The 20,376-nt window shown below is 39.7% G+C and overlaps 1 protein-coding gene across 1 annotated transcript in view; it reads right to left on the bottom strand.

The window, feature by feature from the left end:
- Positions 1–20,376, bottom strand: part of HEPH (hephaestin) — a 103,974-nt gene that overhangs the window by 19,598 nt on the left and 64,000 nt on the right. The window contains 1 exon segment of the mRNA XM_037821506.1: positions 683–789. Coding sequence (XP_037677434.1) covers positions 683–789 — 107 coding nt within the window.

Here is a 20,376-nt window from a genome sequence, read left to right as displayed (position 1 = left end):
TATTTATATTTCAAGGCTCAGAGTAGACGTACATTCCATTATGATGCTTTCTCCAGATTCTCCACCTTCCCCATCCTCTGTTCCAAGCAGAAATGGATCCCATAGGATTTATATGTTTTATAGAGCTTTAACGTTGTGCTGTATTTTTATTACATATTCACCTGTCTCCTCCAACTATACCACAGTTTTCAAAGGTGAGAGCTGAATGTTCTATTTGTATCCTCCAAAGCACCAAGAAAAATGCCTAAAATGTAGTAGATGGTCAATAAATGATCACTGGTTGGCTGGCTGTTGATGGATGGATGGATGGATGGATAGATAAACCCATTTTCCAAATGAGGAAAGAGAAACAGAGTGATTTGTCTGAAGCCATTCCAAAGGTAAGCTAGAAGGAAATTTGAACTCTTACTCCCAATAGCCAACCCCAGTCTTTTCAAATGATAGTACATTGTTTTATGGGCTCCAAGAAGAAGAAATAAGGAAAAAAATCCTCAGGACAGAAATATTTAGTGCTACTTACTCCCTTCACCCACTCCTCCTGACTATTCAAATAAGCTTAACACTTTAGGAGTTTTACCCAAATCCTGGACTCTAGCATCTCAGGGCTGTTTAATATTTTCTTCTTTCCAGGCAGTTTTCCCACCTCTGAGACCCACCTGCAGGCAGTCCATCTCGTCTTTACCTTGATGGGATCCACTGCAGAATAATAGATCCAGGAGACACAAGCAGAATCATTGGGCCCAGGGCCAGATCTCTCTGGGATGTTCCATTGGTAAGCAATCACCTCACCTAGGAAACATAACAAGGGATCTCCAGTTGGACCAAGCCAGAAATTCTCCCAATACCTGGGTCTCCCCAAGTGGCTGTGGTGCATGGGTCTCAATACTTGTAAGAATTTTCTCCATTATTCCTATACAAGCCTCCTTTGAATTTTTGTGACTTTGCTCTTCTCCCTTCTGGGAAAGCCTCAGCTTTCTCTTCTACTGTCCCCATCCTTAAAAGCCCATCTCCAATCTCCTGGGAAAGCAGACCCTTTACTGCCCTCTCTGCTTGTAATATACTACCCTTTTTGGCTCTATGTGGTCTCCTTTTCATCCTGCTACCCCCTAAATACAGGTATTTCCAAAATCCCTGCCCCCAGGGTTATTATCCTCTTTCCATACTCTCTCCTTGGAAGTTTTCAGTCACTTTTCTGAGGTCATTTCTTGTTCACTCTTTATTCCTTAGCTCCAACAAGACTTACCTTGTCCCTAATCTCCAATACCACATTTTAAATTAGTTACTGGGCATATCTTGCAGATTGTTCTGACAGCCCATCATAAACTAAAATTGTTATGAACCCCCCAAAAATTCTTGTTTGTCAATTTGTGTGCCCAGTTTCTACTGACACCAGCATCCTCCCAGTTACCCAGACTCAAAACTTTAGTCTCTTTACTTCCCCATTTTCATGTCCTCAACATCCAACCAAATGTCAACTCCTACTGGCAATATATTTTATAGCCAGCCTCTCCTCCTTCCTATTCCCACTGCTCCTGCTGTAATTCAGATCCTTGTTTCTTCTAACCTGGACTATTACAAAACCTCCTGGCATGTCTCTCTATCTCCAGGCTTGCCCTCTCCAATCAATCTTTCAACTGCTGCCATATTAACCTTTTGAAATAACAGCTTTATTGAGATATAATTCACAATCTCTACAATTCACACTTTAAATTCTACAACTCAAGATATTTTGCTATATTAACAGAATTGTGCAGCCATCACCACAAATCAATTTCAGAACATTTTAATTACCCCAAAAAAGAACCTTCACCCCTTAGCCATCACCCCCTAATCCCCCCATCCACTTAAGCCCTGGGCAAGCACTAATCCACTTATTATCTCTGCATATTTGCCTCTTCTGAATATTTGATATTAATGGAATCATTGGTCATCTTTGTGATCGTCAATTAGCATGTTTTCAAGATCTATCTTTATTGTAGCATTTATCAGTTTATTGCTAACTATTGCTGAAAAGTATTCCATTGTATGGATATACTATTATTTATACATTTGTAAGTTTATGGACAATTCAGTTGTTTCTACTTTTTGGCTATTATCAATAATGAATGTTACTATGAACATTTATGTACATGTATTTGTGTGGACATATGTTTTCAAATACCTTGGGTATATACTTAGGAGTAGAATTGCTGGAACAATGATAATTCTATAATTAAACCTTTGAGAAATTGTCAAAGTACTTTCTAAAGCAGCAGCACAATTTCATTTCCCACCAGCAATGTATGAAGGTTCCAATTTCTCAACATCCTCTGGAAAATAGTTGTTACCTGTTTTCTTTTATTTTAGATATCCTAGTGAGTGAGGGGTGGTATCTAATTTTGGTTTCCATGTGAATGTCCCTGATGGCTAATGATGTTGAGCATCTTTTCACATGCTTGTTGGCTATTTGTATGTCTTATTAAAGGAAAGTCTATCAGATACTTTGCCTATGTTTAATATGGTTATTTGTCTTTTTATTATTAAGTTGTAGAAGTTCATCATATATTCTAGATAGAAGTACCTTATCAGATACATGATTTGCAAAATTTTCTCCTATTTTGTGGACTGTCTTCACTTTCTTGACAGTGTCCTTTGAAGCACAAATGTTTTCAATTTTAATGAAATCCAATTTATCTGTTTTTTTATTTTGCCACTTCTGCTTTTGGTGTATTATCTAAAAGTAATTGCCTAGTCCTAGGTCATGAAGATTTACTGATATGTTTTTTCTAAGGGTTTTATAATTTTAGCTCTTATATTTAGGTCTTCAATCCATTTTGAGTTAATTTTTGTGTATAGTATGAGGTGGGAGTACAACTTCATTCTTTTACACGTGGATATTCAGTTGTCCCAGCAACATTTGTTGAAAAGACTATTTTACAACCACATTGAATGGTCTTGGCACACTTTGTGTAAAATTAATTGACAGTAAATATTAGTTTGTTTCTGGACTCTCAATTCTATACCATTGATCTATATGTCTATCCTTATGCCAGTTTCAGACAGTCTTGAGTCCTGCAGCTTTTTAGTAAGTTTTGAAATCAGGAAATATGAGTCTGCCAACATTGCTTTTTTTTAAAAAAACTGTTCTGGCTATTCCATATTAATCTTTCTGCAGCCTCTCTTTATTCAGGTCATTCATTTGTTCAAATACTTTGGCTCCCCGATGCCAAAGGAAAAACTCTAAACTCTTCAGCCAAGCATCTAAATCCTCCCTAACTTAGCCCTGTACTACTTTTCTGGCCTTGTCTCTTACTCTTCCTACTTCTGTAACATATACACTGGCCAAACTTAACTACTTTTTCATCTCTGGGCAGACCCCATTGTGCTTGTTTGGAGCTATTATGTACCCCAGAAAAGACTATGTTCTTTTAATCTAATCTTCTGTGGACAGACCTATTGTGGGTGGGACCTTATGATTAGGTTGTTTCCATGGAGATGTGACCTAGCCCATTCAAGGTGGGTCTTAATCCCCTTGCTGGAGACCTCTATGAAAGAATATAAGACAGAGACATTTTGGAGAGAGCTGAGAAGCTAAGAAAGAAAACACCCTGAGAGAAGCTAAGACATAAGCCCAGAGACGTTTTGGAGAAAGCCACTGAAACCAGAAGCTAAACCCAGGAGAGAAGGATCAGCAGAGCTGGCATGTGCCTTCCCATGTGACAGAGGAACCCCAGATGCCATCGGCTTGTTTTCAGAGAAGGTATTGCCCTGTTGATGCCTTAATTTGGACATTTTCATGGACATAAAACTGTAAATTTGTGAACTAATAAGCCCCATTGTAAAAGCCAATCCATTTCTGGTATAATGCATTCTGGCAGCTTTAGCAAACTAAAGCACCCATACCTTAATGGATCTGTACCTCTGATCATGTCGTTTTCTTTTCCTAGACTCCATTTCAACCTTTTCACTGAGCTCCAGACTCTTTTTATCTAACTGCAAAATGTCCAAATTATATCTCTGGCTTCTCCAAGACTGATCCTCCATTAGTCTTCCTTATCAAAATATATAGTACCAGCAGTTGCTCAAGTCAAATATTCAGGAGTTATCTTTGAATATTCTCTCTTCCTCTTCTCTCACATCAATAAGCAATTACCAGGAATTTATATGAAAAATATAACCCATGTTTATCCACTTCTATCCACCTCCATTGCTACCACCTTCATCTATGACATAATCTCTTTCACTTGGAAAACTACAATAGCCACCTAACTTGTTCCTCCCATAGCACATTCTCCACATAACAGTAAATGAAATCTATTAAAAATATAAATTAGACCATGTCACTCTCCTGCAACAGTTTCCTGTTGTTATTATAATAAAATAAAAAAGTACTTAACATGGCTTGCAAGGCTCTCCATGTTCTATCTGATCCTTGCTTACCTCTCCAAAGTAATTTCTCACTATTCTCCCTTTTGCTCAATATGTTCCATTCACACTCTCTCTTTCCTATTCCTCAAATACACTGAGATCATTCCTGTTTCAATGTATTTGCAATTGTGTCTCAATCTATCCTGCAAGTCTCTCAATTAACATGGCTAGTTCTTATGCATCATTTGGGTATCAGCCTAAATATCGTTTCTTCAGAGGGGGCTGTCCTTACTATAGTAGCCAAGAACACATAAAGAACTCTCACATCTGAACAGTATGAAAACAAACAACCCAATTAAAAATGAGTAAAATGTGAATAGAACTTTACTAAAAATGATATAAGAATCACAAATAAGCACATGAAAAGATGTTCAATATCATTAGCTATTGGAAAATGCAAATTAAAACCATGAGCTATCATTACACATCTATCAGAATGGCTAAAATTTTAAAAAAATACTGAAAACTCAAAGTACTAGTGAGGAATGCAGAGCAACTGAATCACTCATATATTGCTGGTGGTAATGTAAAATGTTACAGCCACTCTGGAAAACAGTTTGGCAGATTTTATAAACATCCACTCACCATATGACTCAGCAACCACTTCTAAGTATCTACCATGGAAAAATGAGAACTATGTTGATGCAAAAACCCCCCTACACAGGTATTCACAGCAGTTTCATTCATAATATCCAAAAAGTGGATACAACACAAATGTCTTTCAACAGTGAATGGTTAAACAAACGGTGGTATATCCATACCATGGAGTATTACTCAGCAATAAAATGGAACATATTATTGATATATACAACAACTATGATGAATCTGCAGATAATTATGCTGAATAAAAGAAAAGCCAATCCCCAAAGGTTGCATACTGTATTATTCCATTTATATGACATTCTGGAAAAGGCAGAACTATAGGAATGGAGAATAGAGCAGTGGTCGCCAGGAACAGGGGTGAGGAGAAGGATGTGACTATAGTGGGATAGCATGAGTAAGTTTTGGGGGTGATGGAACTTTTCTCATTCCAATTTATGGTGGCAGCTACACTACTCTGTACATGTGTGAAAATTCATACAACTGTATACCAAAAGAAAAAAAATCAATTCTATTGTATGATAATAAAAACTACAGATGCTCAGAAGTATTGATTGCTGGAGAAGTTATAATGGCAGAGTTGAGGTTTAGCCTGAACCTCACAGAATGAGAGGGGTTTGGGTAAACAAAGTCATTATCTTTCTCATTCAATCAACAAATACTTGCTTATCTCATACTATATGCTATGTGGCTGGAGATAGAGTGCTGAACAAAACAACATGGCCACTGTTTTCATGGACTCTAGTAGATCAGGACAACAATAAACAAACCAACAAATTATGTAAAATAACAAACTGGGATAAATGTTATGACCTTGTAAAGATCCATTCTTACTGTACCCTTTTCCCTATCTAGCCTGAATTCTGCATTCACTTCCCTCTTGCCACAGCACCTGAACCACTGTTTTAGTTTCCTAGCCTGCTCAAAAATACCATGGAATTGTTCAGCTTAAACAATAGGAATTTATTCCCTCATGGTTCCAAGGATGGGGAAATGTTCATATTAAGGCATTATCAAGGCAATGCTTTCTCTCTGAAGACTGGCATTCTGTGACTGCTGTTGATCCTTGGTTCCTCCGTCAAGTGGCAAGGCACAAAGTAGCATCTTCTGGTCTCTTCCTTCTCTTTCAGGTTCTGTTTTAGCTTCTTGTTTCCTGTGGCTTTTTCTTTGTCTAAATTTCATTATCTTATAAAGGACTCCAGTGATAGGATTAAGACCCATCCTGACTGAGGTGGGCCACACCTTAACTGACATAACCTCAATAAAAGGTCTTATTTACAATGGGTTCACACTGACAGGAATGGATTAACTTTAAGAACATGTACTCCTGGGGTACATACAGCTTCAAACCACCACACTCCACCCTCTGTATCCCCAAAGACATGATCTTTCCACATACATAATATGTTAATTCCATCACAACATCCCAGAAGGCTTAAGTTCTTTCAGAAACAATGTTTATCAAAATTGGTTGTGGGTGTGATCTGTCCTGAAGAACAACTCCCCTCTGTCTTTGGACCCAGGAAACCTAGAAAACAAGCATCTGTTTCCAATATACAAAGGAGGGGTAGGCATAAGATAAACATTCCCATTCCTATAGGGAGAAATTGGAAGGGAGACAGAAGTCATAGATCCTAAACAATTTCAAAACCCAGCAGGAAAAGCTCCATTAGATTTCAAGGTCTGAGAGTCATCTACATAATGATGTTTTGTCCTCTGGTCCTGATGAAGCAGCAGCTGTATCCCTTCCAAGTGCTTGCACAGTGGTGATGCTTTCCCCAAACTTTGGGGTGGAAGCTCCACCCTATGCAAGCATCAGGTTGGCAGCCAGGCTCTCCACAAACACCAGGGCATGGGCTCCACCCTCTCTGAGCACTCAGGTGGTAACACTCTTCTGAATAATGGAGAAGGCCCACCCTCTCCAAGCACTGGGGTAGACTCAACTTCTCCAAATACATGGGTGGGCCTGCTCTCTTGATCCAAGAAGATGTCTTCAGTCCAGACCTCAGCTTCCATGGTTCTAGATTTGGAGTGATTTTTCCTTTAATTTGTCCCCCTCTGTCCCTTTTAGTCCATTGTATAAATTTGTAATTCATACAAATTAAACACAAAAAAAACCACATTGCTTTTGCATGTAGTACACAGGGGTCCAAGCCACCAGACAGAAGAACTTTCCATAGATCCTGCCTTCATAACTGCATTTCCAATCCTGAGTTGCACAGAAATTGCTGACTGGTTCCATGTTCAGTTAAGCCATCATATGGAGGATTATTCACTGGGGACTCACTTTCTGGGAACTCAGAATTTTATAAACTATGAATTTCTGGTTTCTTTTTGTCCAGGAGCTCAGTTCTTAGCTTATCCATTTCTTCTCTTATTCTACTATAGGCTACAAGGAGAAACCAGGCTTCACTTTCCACTCTTAGCTTGGAAATCTCCTCAGATAAGTATCCACATTCATTACTTTCAAGTTCTGCCTTCCATCTGACATCAGAATTCAATTTCACCAAGTTCTCTGCCCCTTTAAAACAAGGATTGCCTTTCCTCTGGTTCCCAAAAACACATTCATCATTTTCTGCTAAGGCCTCATCAGAAAATTTCTACCAACAATCTCTTCAAAGCAATCCAGGCCTTGTCTATCAAGCACCTCACAAAACTTCCAGCCTCTACCCATCACACAATTCCATAGCCATTTCCACATTTTTTGTATTTGCAATAGCAGCACCCCATTCCTGGTACCAAAATCTATTTTAGTTTCCTAGGCTACTGAAGCAAATACCATGAAATGGTTAAGCTTAAACAATGTGAATTTATTTGCTTACAGTTTTGAGGCCAGGAAAATGTCCAAATTATGGCATCATCAAGGTGATGCTTTCTCTCTGAAGACTGACATTCTGGGGCTGGCTGCCAGTGATCCTTGGTTTTTCTGTCCCATGGCATGGCACATGATGTCATCTTCTCGTGTCTTCCTTTATTTCTAGGTTCCATTTCAGCTTCTTGCTTCCTGCAGCTTTTTCTTCATCTGAATTTCATTCTCTTATAAAGGATGCCAGTAATAAGATTAAGATCCATTCAGACTGAAGTGGGATATACCTTAACTGAAGTAAACTCAACAAAAGGTCCTACTTACAATAGGTACACACCAACAAGAATATATTAAGTTTAGGAACATGTTTTCATGGGGTGTATACTGCTTCAAGCCATGAAACACACTTTTACAAATATTTATAACCATTACCTGTTACCCTGTCCCAGATACTGCATCACCCCCACCACTGGTCACAGCCTTTGATTAGTGAATTAAGAATGCTGGGTCTTTGCTCCAAGGGTAGCCATTGTTTCAACCTGCCCCAGACAAAGGAGGAGGTAGCCATTGTTTCAATCCTACCCTGGAAAAAGGTGGGGGAAGCCATTGTTTCAACTCTCTCCAGACAAGGGCAGAGATGGAGGAGATTTAGACACAGGGCCTTCTCAGTGTTTCAGTGGACATTTAGCTGAAGGGCTGCATCTGCTGGGCAGGACAGGAAAGCTCAGCATTGGGGGGCCATTGGAGAAGCCTTGGGTGCCCTTCCTGATCCCCCTACTCAGGGCACTTTGGAGATTGTCTGTGCCCACTGCATAGGTCCTTGGTACTATTTTGGCTGAGAAAAACCAAATTGGGAAAGTCCTCCCCAGTGTGACCATCCTCCCAGAATTTTCCCTCCAGACAAAAGCAGCATGAGAAAAAGAAAGGAGTGTAAATAACTATAGAGGTGGACAGTCTGGGAAAAAGGACTGCCTGTTTTAGATACCCAGGAGAGAGAGGTTTCTCCCCTGGGAAAGAGAGGGGACACTCAAACTCCTCTCAGTGGGAACTCCAAAAGAACTAACAAGCAAAAGCCCAGGACAATACAGAGACCCAGTAAGACAGGGAAAACCCTGCACAGTGCATTCACCTGCACAGACCTTCTCAATATGAGAAGCACAAGAAAATCTCAGCTTATCACCAGCTGGTTACAAAACCAGTCGACAGACATCTCAAGGAGTAAATCTCAGAGTTAACATATTAAAATGGACAGTATTCAACAAGAGAGTACAAGACAAACAAAGAAATGAAAATGATGGCCCATTCAAAGCAAAAGGATATGAATACAGAAAACACCAATGAAGATGAGGATGTGGACATACTGAAAAAAGCCTTTAAAATGATCTTAAAATGCTTAAGGAGAGGAAGGAAAGTACAGAGAAAGAACTACATGATATCAGAAAATCAGTGAAAACAGTATGAGTTTAAAGTAAAAAAATAGAAATTTAAAAAAAGGAATGAAAAAGAATTATCAGAGATGAAGACCACAATAACTGAAATAAAAGAAAATCCCAGGAGTGTACAAAGAGCAGAATAAAGAAAAAAAAAAAACAATGAACATGGAGACAAGACACTTGGAATGAGATAAATTGAGGAACAGAATTTTAAAAAAATTATTAAAATGAAATAGCCTAAGACAGCTATGGAATACAGTCAAGTGCACACATATGCATGTTATGGGAGCCCCAGAAGGAGAATAAAGAGAGAAAAGGGCAGATGGGATATCAAAGAAATAATGACAAAGAATTTCCAAAACTTAGCAAGGATGTGAATATGTATATCCAAGGAGCCCAGAGAACACCAAACAGGATAAACACGAAGAAAAATATATCCTCTTATATATTGATTACACTATCACATGCAAAAGACAAGGAGAGGGTTCTGAAATCTGCAAGAGAAAAGCAACGTGTTACAAAGAAGGGAATCCCAATAAGATTGAGTGCCAATTTCTCATTAGAAATCATGGAGGAAAGAAGGCAGAGGATGTAAAGGACCTATACACAGGAAACTACAAAATATTGCTAAAAGAACTCAAAAGAGACTAAATAAATGTAAGGACATTTTGTGTCCATGGATTGAAGACTAAATATAGATAAGATGTTAATTCTACCTAAATTGATTACAGAGCAACACAATCCCAATCAAAATTCCAAAGGTCTACTTTGAAGAAATGGAAAAGTCAATCATCAAATTTATTTGGAAGGGCAAGGGGCTTTGAATAGCCAAAAACATCTTGAAAAAGAAGAACAAAGTTGAAGGACTAACATTGCCTGACTTTAAAGCATATTACAAAGCCACAGTAATCAAACCAGAATGGTACTGGCACAAAATATATATGTTGATCAATGGAACTGAATTGAGTGTCAAAAATAGATCCATGCATTTATGGTCAATTGATTTTTGGAAAGGCAGGCAAGTCCACTGAACTGTCAAAGAACAGTCTCTTCAAAATTGGTGCTGAGAGTAGTGGATATCCATATCCAAAAGAAAGAAAGACCCCTATCTCACACACTACACAACACTTAACTCCAAAGGGATCAAAGACCTGATAACAAGACAGGAGCATAAACCAACTAGAAGAAAATGTAGGGAAGTGTGTTCAAGATGCTGTGGTAGGTAATGGTTTCTTAGACTTGATACCCAAAGCACAAGCAACAAAAGAAAAAGACAAATGGGGTCACCTCATCAACATGGCAATGTAAGACAGCTACTAAAAACCTCTCCCCAAAGATTCAGTGAAAAAAAGGACAATTCTCACTTCTTCAGAACTCTGGAGGAATGTAAAGACTGGAGAAGGATCCCAAAAAATGATGAATCAAACAAAGAGGAAAATACCAGGTAGGAGACTTCCACCCTGGACCAGCTGGTCCTCTCCCCTCCCCCTCACTCGGTCCCACACTGCTTGAAAAGTGCCCAGAGGAAGCAGCCAGGATCCCTCACACCTCCCAACAGGGACACAGACTATAAAATCTCTTATAGCAGTCAGACAGATACTCACCTATATCCAGACAAAGAGACCCAAGCCCACAGGGACCCACAGCAGGACTAAAACCACTGAGGAGGGAAGAATAAAAAAAGCAGCAGCAAGGAAGATCTTCCAAGTGGAGGATTAGGGTGAGAACCACAAAATATTCCCTAAAAGCAGCAAGTAGCCAGGCAGAAGCTGCCTGAGTCAACTGTTTGGTGACCCAGGGGACTGATAGCACATTTCAAGGCCCAGGTCAGTGAGGGACTAAGAGTGTGAGAAAACATGGACAGAGAGTGTAATTCCAGCTGTTTCCTGGTGTCCATACCCCCCGTCCTTGAGGGAAAAAGCAGTGGGTGGCCCAAATCTTGCCAAGGGGAGGATTTCAGACTGGGGCAGCCAAGGGAAATCTCTGCTGCAAATGTAGAGGGGACTACAGCCCCACATTGAGCCAGATTTTGGCCAGCAAATTGAGGGCACAAGAACCCCATAGTTTCAGCCTTGCCTGAGCAGATGCTGCAGGGCTCCAGGAGGTAAACAGCCTCTGAGGATGATTAAGTAACCAAAGATTGCCATCTATTGGGCAGTCCAGAAAGTGCAGAGGAATTGCAGGGCTTTTCAGAGTCTCCCCAGACTTTATCCCAGGCACATTGGAGCTGGTCTACACCCCATATATGGGTACCTGGCCCTGTTTGGGCTGAAAAATACTGATGACCCAACTGTCAAAGCATTGCACTAATAAAAACTCAGGCAACAACTAAATCCTAGAAAAGAGAGAGAAACCAACCTTCAGAATAGACCCATCAAGATAATCACATGGCCAGAGATCAGCAAAAATCACAAGGCACACTAAAACTCAAGAAGAAATGGCCCAGTCAAAGGAACATATCCAAAAGTCAGAGGCAACACAGAAACTGGAATTAATCAAAGATATTCAAACAAATATCCTGAATCAATTCAAAGAAATGAAGGAAAATGTGTATAAAGAGATAAAGGATCTTAAGAAGACATTAGAAGAGCATAAAGCAGAATTTGAATGAATACAGAGAAAAATAAAAGACATTACGGAAATAAAAGACACTGAGGGTGAAACTGAAAATATACTGGAGACGTAACAGATTTCAAGAGGAAAAAGAAAGAAACAGCAAGCTAGAAGAAAGAATAAGTGAATTTGAACAGACAAAAGAATAAATGGAGAAAAAAATAGAAAAATTTGAGCAGGGTCTCAGGGAAATGATTGCCAATACAAAAAGCACAAATATACACATCCTGGGTGTCCCAGAAGGAAAGGATAAAGAAAAAGGGCCAGTAAGAATATTCAAAGAAATAATGGCTGAAAATCTCCTTACCCTTAAAAAAGAAATAAATATGCAAATCCAAGAAACCCAACATATTCCAAAAAATAAAAAAATCCAAATATACCCACTCCAAGAAACATACTAATCAGAATGTCAAATGCTGAAGGGAAGGAGAGAATTCTGAAAGCAGCAAAAGAAAATTTATTCGCCAAATACAATGGAAACCAAATAAGATTAAATGTTGATTTCCCATCAGACACTATGGAGGTAAGAAGGCAGTGGTACGATATATTTAAGGTACTGAAAGAGAAAAATTGCCAGCCAAGAATTCTCTATCCAGCAAAGCAGTCTTTCAAAACTGAAGGAGAGTTTTAAATATTCACAGATAAACAGAAGCTGAGAGAGTTCATTTATAAGAGACCAGCCCTAAGAGAACTACTAAAGGGAGTTCTGCCAGCTGAAAAGAAAAGACAGAAGAGACAGGTCTGGAGGACGATACAGAATTGAAGAGTATTAGTAAGTGTTCTAGTTTGCTAATGCTGCCAGAATGCAAAACACCAGAGATGGATTGGCTTTTATAAAAGGGGGTTTATTTGGTTACACAGTTACAGTCTTAAGGCCATAAAGTATCCAAGGTAACACATCAGCAATCAGGTACCTTCACTGGAGGATGGCCAATGGCATCCAGAAAACCTCTGTTAGCTGGGAAGGCACGTGGCTGGCATCTGCTCCAAAGTTCTGGTTTCAAAATGGCTTTCCCCCAGGACATTCCTTTCTAGGCTGCAGTTCCTCAAAAATGTCACTCTTGGTTGCACTTGGGGTATTTGTCCTCTCTTAGCTTCTCCAGAGTAAGAGTCTGCTTCCAACAGCCATCTTCAAAATGTCTCTCATCTGCAGCTCCTGTGCTTTCTTCAAAGTGTCCCTCTTGGCTGTAGCATCTGAGATTCCACCCCCTGGAAGCCTGCAATTTTCCAAGCCATCAGCTTCTGGTTTCTTTGAACACAAGAGTTCAGTTCTAAGTTTATCTCTCTCTGCTCACATTTTACTATAAGCTGCAAGGAGAAGCCAGGGTACATCCTCCACATGTAGTCTGGAGATCTCCACAGGTAAGTATTCCAGGTTGTCGCTTTCAAATTCTTCCTTCCATCTGACACCAGGACTCAATTTTGCCAAATTCTCTGCCACTTTAAAACAAGGATCACCTTTCTTCCAGTTCGCAACAACACATTTATCATTTCTGTTCAAGTCCTCGTCAGAAGTATCTTTAGAGTCCATATTTCCACAAACAGTCTCTTCAAAGCAGTTTAGGCCTTTTCCATCAAGCTCCTCACAATTCTTCCAGAATCTTCCCTTTATCCATTTAAAAAGCCATTCCAACATGTTTGGTATTTGCAAACTCAGCAGCAAAAGCACCCCACTCTCGGCACCAAAATCTGTTCTAGTTTGCTAATGCTGCTGGAATGCAAAACACCAGAGATGGATTGGCTTTTATAAAAGGGGGTTTATTTTGGTTACATAGTTACAGTCTTAAGGCCATAAAGTGTCCAAGGTAACACATCAGCAATCGGGTACCTTCACTGGAGGATGGCCAATGGCATCCAGAAAACCTCTGTTAGCTGGGAAGGCACATGGCTGGCATCTGCTCTAAAGTTCTGGTTTCAAAATGGCTTTCTCCCAGGACATTCCTCTCTAGGCTGCAGTTCCTCAAAAATGTCACTCTTAGTTGCACTTAGGGTAATTATCTGCTCTTAGCTTCTCCGGAGCAAGAGTCTGCTTTCAAGGGCCATCTTCAAACTGTCTCTCATTTGCAGCTCCTATGCTTTCTTCAAAGTGTCCCTCTTGGCTGTAGCAAACTGCTTCTTCTGTCTGAGCTCTTATATAGTGCTCCACTAATTTAATTCAGACCCACCCTGAATGGGCAGGCCAACACCTCCATGGAAATTATCCAGAGTCATCATCCACAGTTGGGTGGAGCACAAAGAATTACAATCTAATTAACACTGATAAGTCTGCCCACACAAGATTACATCAAAGATAACAGTGTTTGGGGGGACATAATACATTCAAACTGGCACAGTAAGGGTAACTAAAAGGATAAAAAGAAAGAGAGAGAAATAAAAACCAAAGGATAAGATGGATGAAATAAGAACTGCCTTTACAGTAATAATTTTGAATGTTAATGGATTAAACTTCCATTTGGCAGAATGGATTAAAAATCATGATCCATATATATGCACTTTACACTCTTGTGTAACCCAAAGATACAAATTGGTTGAAAGTTAAAGGATGGAAACATATATTCCATGCAAGCAGTAACCAAAAAAAGGCTGGGGTTGCTATACTAATACCAGACAAAATAAACTTTAAATGCAAAAATGTTATAAGAGGTAAAGAAGGACACTATGTATTAATAAAAGGCAATTCACCAAGAAGAAATAACAGTCATAAATATTTATGCTCCAAATCAAGGTGCCCCAAAGTACATGAGGCAAACACTGGCAAAAAATGAAGTGAGTAATAGACCACTCTACCATAATAGTGGGAGACTTCAACACAACACTCTCTTGAATAGATAGAACATCTAAACAGAAGATCAATAAAGAAACAGGACCTAAATTATATGATAAATGAATTAAACCTAACAGTAATTTATAGAACATTGAACCACAAAAGAGCAGGATATACATTCTTCTCAAGTGCATATGGAATATTCTCTAGGATAGACCATATGCTGGGGCAAAAATGAGGTCTTAATAAATTTAAAAAGATAAAACTTATATATAAAAAAACACTTTCTCTGATCATAATGGAATGAAGCTGACAATCAACAACAAATGAAGATCCAGAAAATATACAGATTATGGAGGCTAAACAACACACTCTTAAACAATCAGTGGGTCAAAGAAGAAATAGCAAGAGAAATCAGTAAACATCTTAAGACAAATGAAAATGAGAACACAATGTATCAAAAGGTATGAGATGCAGCAAAGACATTGTTGAGAGGGCTATTTATAGCCCTAAATACCTACATTAAAATGGAAGAAAGAGCTAAAACCAAAAACTTAACTGAACAACTGGAGATACTGGAGAAAGAACAGCAAACTAATCCCAAAGCAAGCAGAAGGAAACAAATAACAATGATTAGAGCATAAACTAATGAAATGGAGGGTAAAGAAAAACAATAGAATCAATGAAACCAAAAGTTGGTTCTTTGAGGTAATCAATAAAATTGAAAAATGCTTAGCTAGAATAACAGACTAAAAAGCTGAAAATAAATAAAATTAGAAACAAGAGTGGATGCATTACCATGGACCCCAAAGAAATGAAAAAGATAAGGGGACACTATGAATAACTGTATGCCAAAAAGTTCTACAAATGAGATTAAATGGACAACTTCCTAGAAACACATGAACAATCTACACTGACTTGAGAAGAAATAGAAGTCATCAACAAAACAAGCACAAGAGATTGAATCAGCCATCAAAAACCTACCAACAAAGAAAATCCCAGGACCAGAGAGCTTCACAGGTGAATATTGCCAAGCATTCCAAGAATTAATACCATTCCTGCTCAAACGCTACCAAAATATTGAAGAAGGGCAAAAACTACCTAAGTCATTTGATGAAGCCAATATTACCCTACTACCAAAGCCAGATAAAGATACTACAAAAAGGAAAACTTCAGACCAATCTGTCTAATGAATATAGATGCAAAGATCATGAATAAAATACTTGCAAATAGAATCCAACAGCATATGAAAATAATTATATACCGTGACCATGTGGGTTTTATTTCAGGTATGCAAGAGTGGTTCAACACAAGAAAATAAATAAATGTAATACATCACATTAACAAATGAAAAAAGAAAAACCATGTGATCACCTTAATTGATGCAGAAGAGGCATTTGACAAAATTCAGCATCCATTCATGAGAAAAACACTTCATAAGGTAGGAATTAAGGGAAACTTGCTCAACATGATAAAGAGCATGCAAGAAAAACCCACAGCAAACTTCATACTCAATGGTGAGAGACTGAAAGCTTTCCCTCTAAGATCAGGAACAAGACAAGGATACCCACTGTCACCACTGTTATCCAACATTGTGCTAGAAGTTCTAACTAGGGCAATGGGGCAAGGAAAGGAAATAAAATTATCCAAATTGGAAAGGAAGAAGTAAAAAATTAATTATTTGTAGAGGACATGTTCCTACATTTAGATAGTCCTGAAAAAACTACAATAATGCTACTAGTATTTTTAAATGAGTTCAGAAAATTGGTGGGATACAAGATCAACATTCAAAAAACAGTAGTATCTCTATACACTAGTAATAAGACATCAGAGGAGGTAATCAATAAAACAATTCCATTTACAATAGCAACTAAAAGAATCAAATACCTAGGAATAAATGTAACCAAGAATGTAAAGGACCTGTACATAGAAAACTACAAAACATTGCTAAAAGGAATCAAAGAAAACTTGAATAAGTGTAAATACACACCATATTCATGAATAGGAAGGCTAAATGTCATTAAGATGGCAATTCTACCCAAATTGATCTAAGATTCATGGCAACACCAATCAAAATTCCAACAACCTACTCTGCAGAATTGGAAGAGCTAGTTATCAAATTTATTTGGAAGGAAAGGGGACTAGAGTAGCCAAAAACATCTTGAAAAAGAAGAATGAAGTGGAAGGACTCACACTTCCTGACTTTAATGCATATTATAAAGCCACAGTGGTCAAAACAGCATGGTACTGGAATGAAGATAGACTTATTAATCAATGAAATCAAATTGAAAGGTCAGAAACAGACCCTCAGATCAATGGTCAATTGAGGCTCCCAAACCCACTCAACTGGGAGAAAAGAGTCCCTTCAATAAATGGTGCTGGGAGAACTGGATATCCATATCCAAAAGAATGAAAGGTAACCCCTATGTAACAATCAGCAGCAGCATAGAACTGTAAGTAAAGCTCCCCAAATTGCAGAGGTGGTGCTTCTCCCCCACCAGCATGGCAGGCTGAGCTGAAAGTCTTCGCTGTGGAAAAAAGAAGCAGGGAAGAGCTAGGGAAAGTAACTCAACCAAGCTCTAATTGCAGTTTTAATTAACAAATTTGGACTACTGAATACAAGCTACAAGCACAGATAAACCCTAGGCAAGCAGGAAAGGAACATGAGGTTCCTCCCAGCAGAGAGGAGACAGGGGTGACAGAAAAAAAAAAAAAGATAAATAAAAACAGAAGCTTTTGGAAACAACTGAGCTCAGAATACCAGAAAATGGCTGTGCCCCTAGAAAAGGGGCACAGAGAACTGGGTACCAACAATGGTTAACCAGTGAAACTGGGGGCTGGGGACTGGCTATGAAAAGGGGCTTTATCTCATTTTCCTTTTTTTCTCTCATTCTAAGAAGTTTATTAGAGAAAGCCTCAGGCGCTTTCAACTGTCAGCTCTGACCCAGGCAAGGGTGGAGTTAACAGAGTCAGAGACAAAAGAGGAATTTCAGTGTAGAAGACAACTCCCTAAAGAGTGTATCTTCCCTAAGAAAATGGGGGCAGGGCCCAGCTCAAGTAGCTGCCCTCCCTCAGAAAACTCAGAACATAGGGCCTGGTGGGGAAAAAAAAAAACCAGAAACAACTTAAGCTTGGCTTCTGACACCCTCAGCCCCTGTCAGGAAAGGGTATCCTGAGAATTAAAGGGACCACAACTCTTTACACTGGTGGGGAGCTGGGGGCTGACAAGCGCCACCTGCTGGGCAAGATAAGAAAAGCACAAGGTCTAGAGGTTTCAAAGTAGAGTCTGACAATCTGCTGGGCCTCATCTTCAGGGAAACCTGATACTGAATACAACCTCCTCCTGAGACCTGGGCCCATCTGGTCTAGGAAAATCTGATTGGGGTAATCAAGGAAACCAGATAACAAGACAACAAAAGATTATAAATCACACTAGGAAAAACAAAGACATGGCCCAGTCAAAGAAACAAACTTACACTTCAACTGAGATACAGGAATTGAAATACCTAATTATTAATCAAAAAAATCTCCTAAATAAATTCAGAAAATCAAATCAATGAGTCAAGGAAAGATAAGGCTAAAGAGATGAAAGATATAAAAAAGACATTGGGTGAGCATAGGGAAGAATTCAAAAGTTTGGAAAAACAATTGGCAGAACTTATGGGAATGAAAGCCACAATACAAGAGTAGAAAAACACAATGGAGACATAAAACAGAAGATTTGAAGAGGCAGAAGAAAAGATTCACAAACTGGAGGACAGGACATCTGAAATTCTACACACAAAAGAAAAGATAGGGAAAAGAATGGAAAAATATGAGCAGTGTCTCAGGGAATTTAATGACAACATGAAGCATATGAATGTATGTGTCATGGGTGTCCCAGAAGGAGAAGAGAAGGGAAAAATAGCAGACACAATAATGGAGGAAACAATCACTGAAAATTTCCCACCTCTTATGAAAGACATAAAATTACAGGTCCAAGAAGTGCAGTATACCCCAAACAGAATAGATCTGAATAGACTTATCCAAGGCACTTAATAATCAGATAATCAAATGTCAAAGACAAAGAGAGAATTCTGAAAGCAGCAAGAGAAAAGCAATCCATCACATGCAAGGGAAGCTCCATAAGATTATGTGCAGATTTCTCAGTAGAAACCATGGAGGCAAAAAGGCAGTGGTATGCTATATTTAAGATACTTAAAGAGAAAAACTGCCAACCAAGAATTCTACATCCAGCAAAACTGTCCTTCAAAAATGAGGGAGAGGAGGGTGGGGCAAGATGGCGGACTGGTGAGCTGTATGTTTTAGTTACTCCTCCAGGAAAGTAGGTAGAAAGCCAGGAACTGCGTGGACTGGACACCACAGAGCAATCTGACTTTGGGCATACTTCATACAACACTCATGAAAACGTCGAACTGCTGAGATCAGTGAAATCTGTAAGTTTTTGTGGCCAGGGGACCCACGCCCCTCCCTGCCAGGCTCAGTCCCGTGGGAGGAGGGGCTGTCATCTCTGGGAAGGAGAAGGGAGAACTGCAGTGGCATCCCTTATCGGAAACTCATTCTACTGATCCAAACTCCAACTATAGATAGAGTGAGACCAGACACCAGAGAATCTGAGAGCAGCCAGCCCAGCAGAGAGGAGAAAGACACAGAAAAAAACAGCACGAAAAACTCCAAAATAAAAGCGGAGGATTTTTGGAGTTCTGGTGAACATAGAAAGGGGAAGGGCAGAGCTCAGGCCCTCAGGCTCATATGCAAATCCCGAAGAAAAGCTGATCTCTCTGCCCTGTGGAACTTTCCTTAATGGCCCTAATTGCTTTGTCTCTTAGCATTTCAATAACCCATTAGATCTGTGAGGAGGGCCCTTTTATTTTTTTTAATCCTTTTTTCTTTTTGTAAAACAATTACTCTAAGAAGCCCAATACATAAAGCTTCAAAGACTTGCAATTTGGGCAGGTCAAGACAAGAGCAGAACTCAGAGAGCTCTGAGACAAAAGGCAATAATCCAGTGGCTGAGAAAATTCACTAAACACCACAACTTCCCAAGAAAAGGGGGGTGTCCGCTCACAGCCATCATCCTGGTGGACAGGAAACACTCCTGCCCATCGCCAGCCCCATAGCCCAGAGCTGCCCCACACAACCCAGTGTGATGGAAGTGCTTCAAATAACAGGCACACTCCACAAAACTGGGCGTGGACATTAGCCTTCCCTGCAACCTCAGCTGATTGTCCCAGAGCTGGGAAGGTGGAACAGTGTGAATTAACAAAGCCCCATTCAGACATCATTTCAGCAGACTGGGAGCCTCCCTACACAGCCCAGCAGCCCAGAACCGCCCTGGGGGGACGGCACTGACCTGTGACATAGCACAGTCATCCCTCAACAGAGGACCAGGGGGTGCACGGCCTGGAAGAGGGACCCACTTACAAGTCTCAGGAGCCATACGCCAATACCAAGGACTTGTGGGTCAGTGGCAGAGACAAACTGTGGCAGGACTGAACTGAAGGATTAGACTACTGCAGCAGCTTTAAAACTTCAGGATCACCAGGGAGATTTGATTGTTAGAGCCACCCCCCCTCCCTGACTGCCCAGAAACACGCCCCATATACAGGGCGAGCAACACCAACTACACATGCAAGCTTGGTACACCAATTGGACCCCACAAGACTCACTCCCCCACTCACCACAAAGGCAAAGCAGGGGAGAACTGGCTTGTGGAGAACAGGTGGCTCATGGACGCCACCTGCTGGTTAGTT

Source organism: Choloepus didactylus, chromosome X (assembly GCF_015220235.1).
Source record: "Choloepus didactylus isolate mChoDid1 chromosome X, mChoDid1.pri, whole genome shotgun sequence".
In the NCBI taxonomy this organism is placed as follows: Eukaryota; Metazoa; Chordata; class Mammalia; order Pilosa; family Megalonychidae; genus Choloepus; species Choloepus didactylus.
Note: the sequence above shows the minus strand (reverse complement) of the source record. Positions and strands in the feature narration are given on the sequence as shown.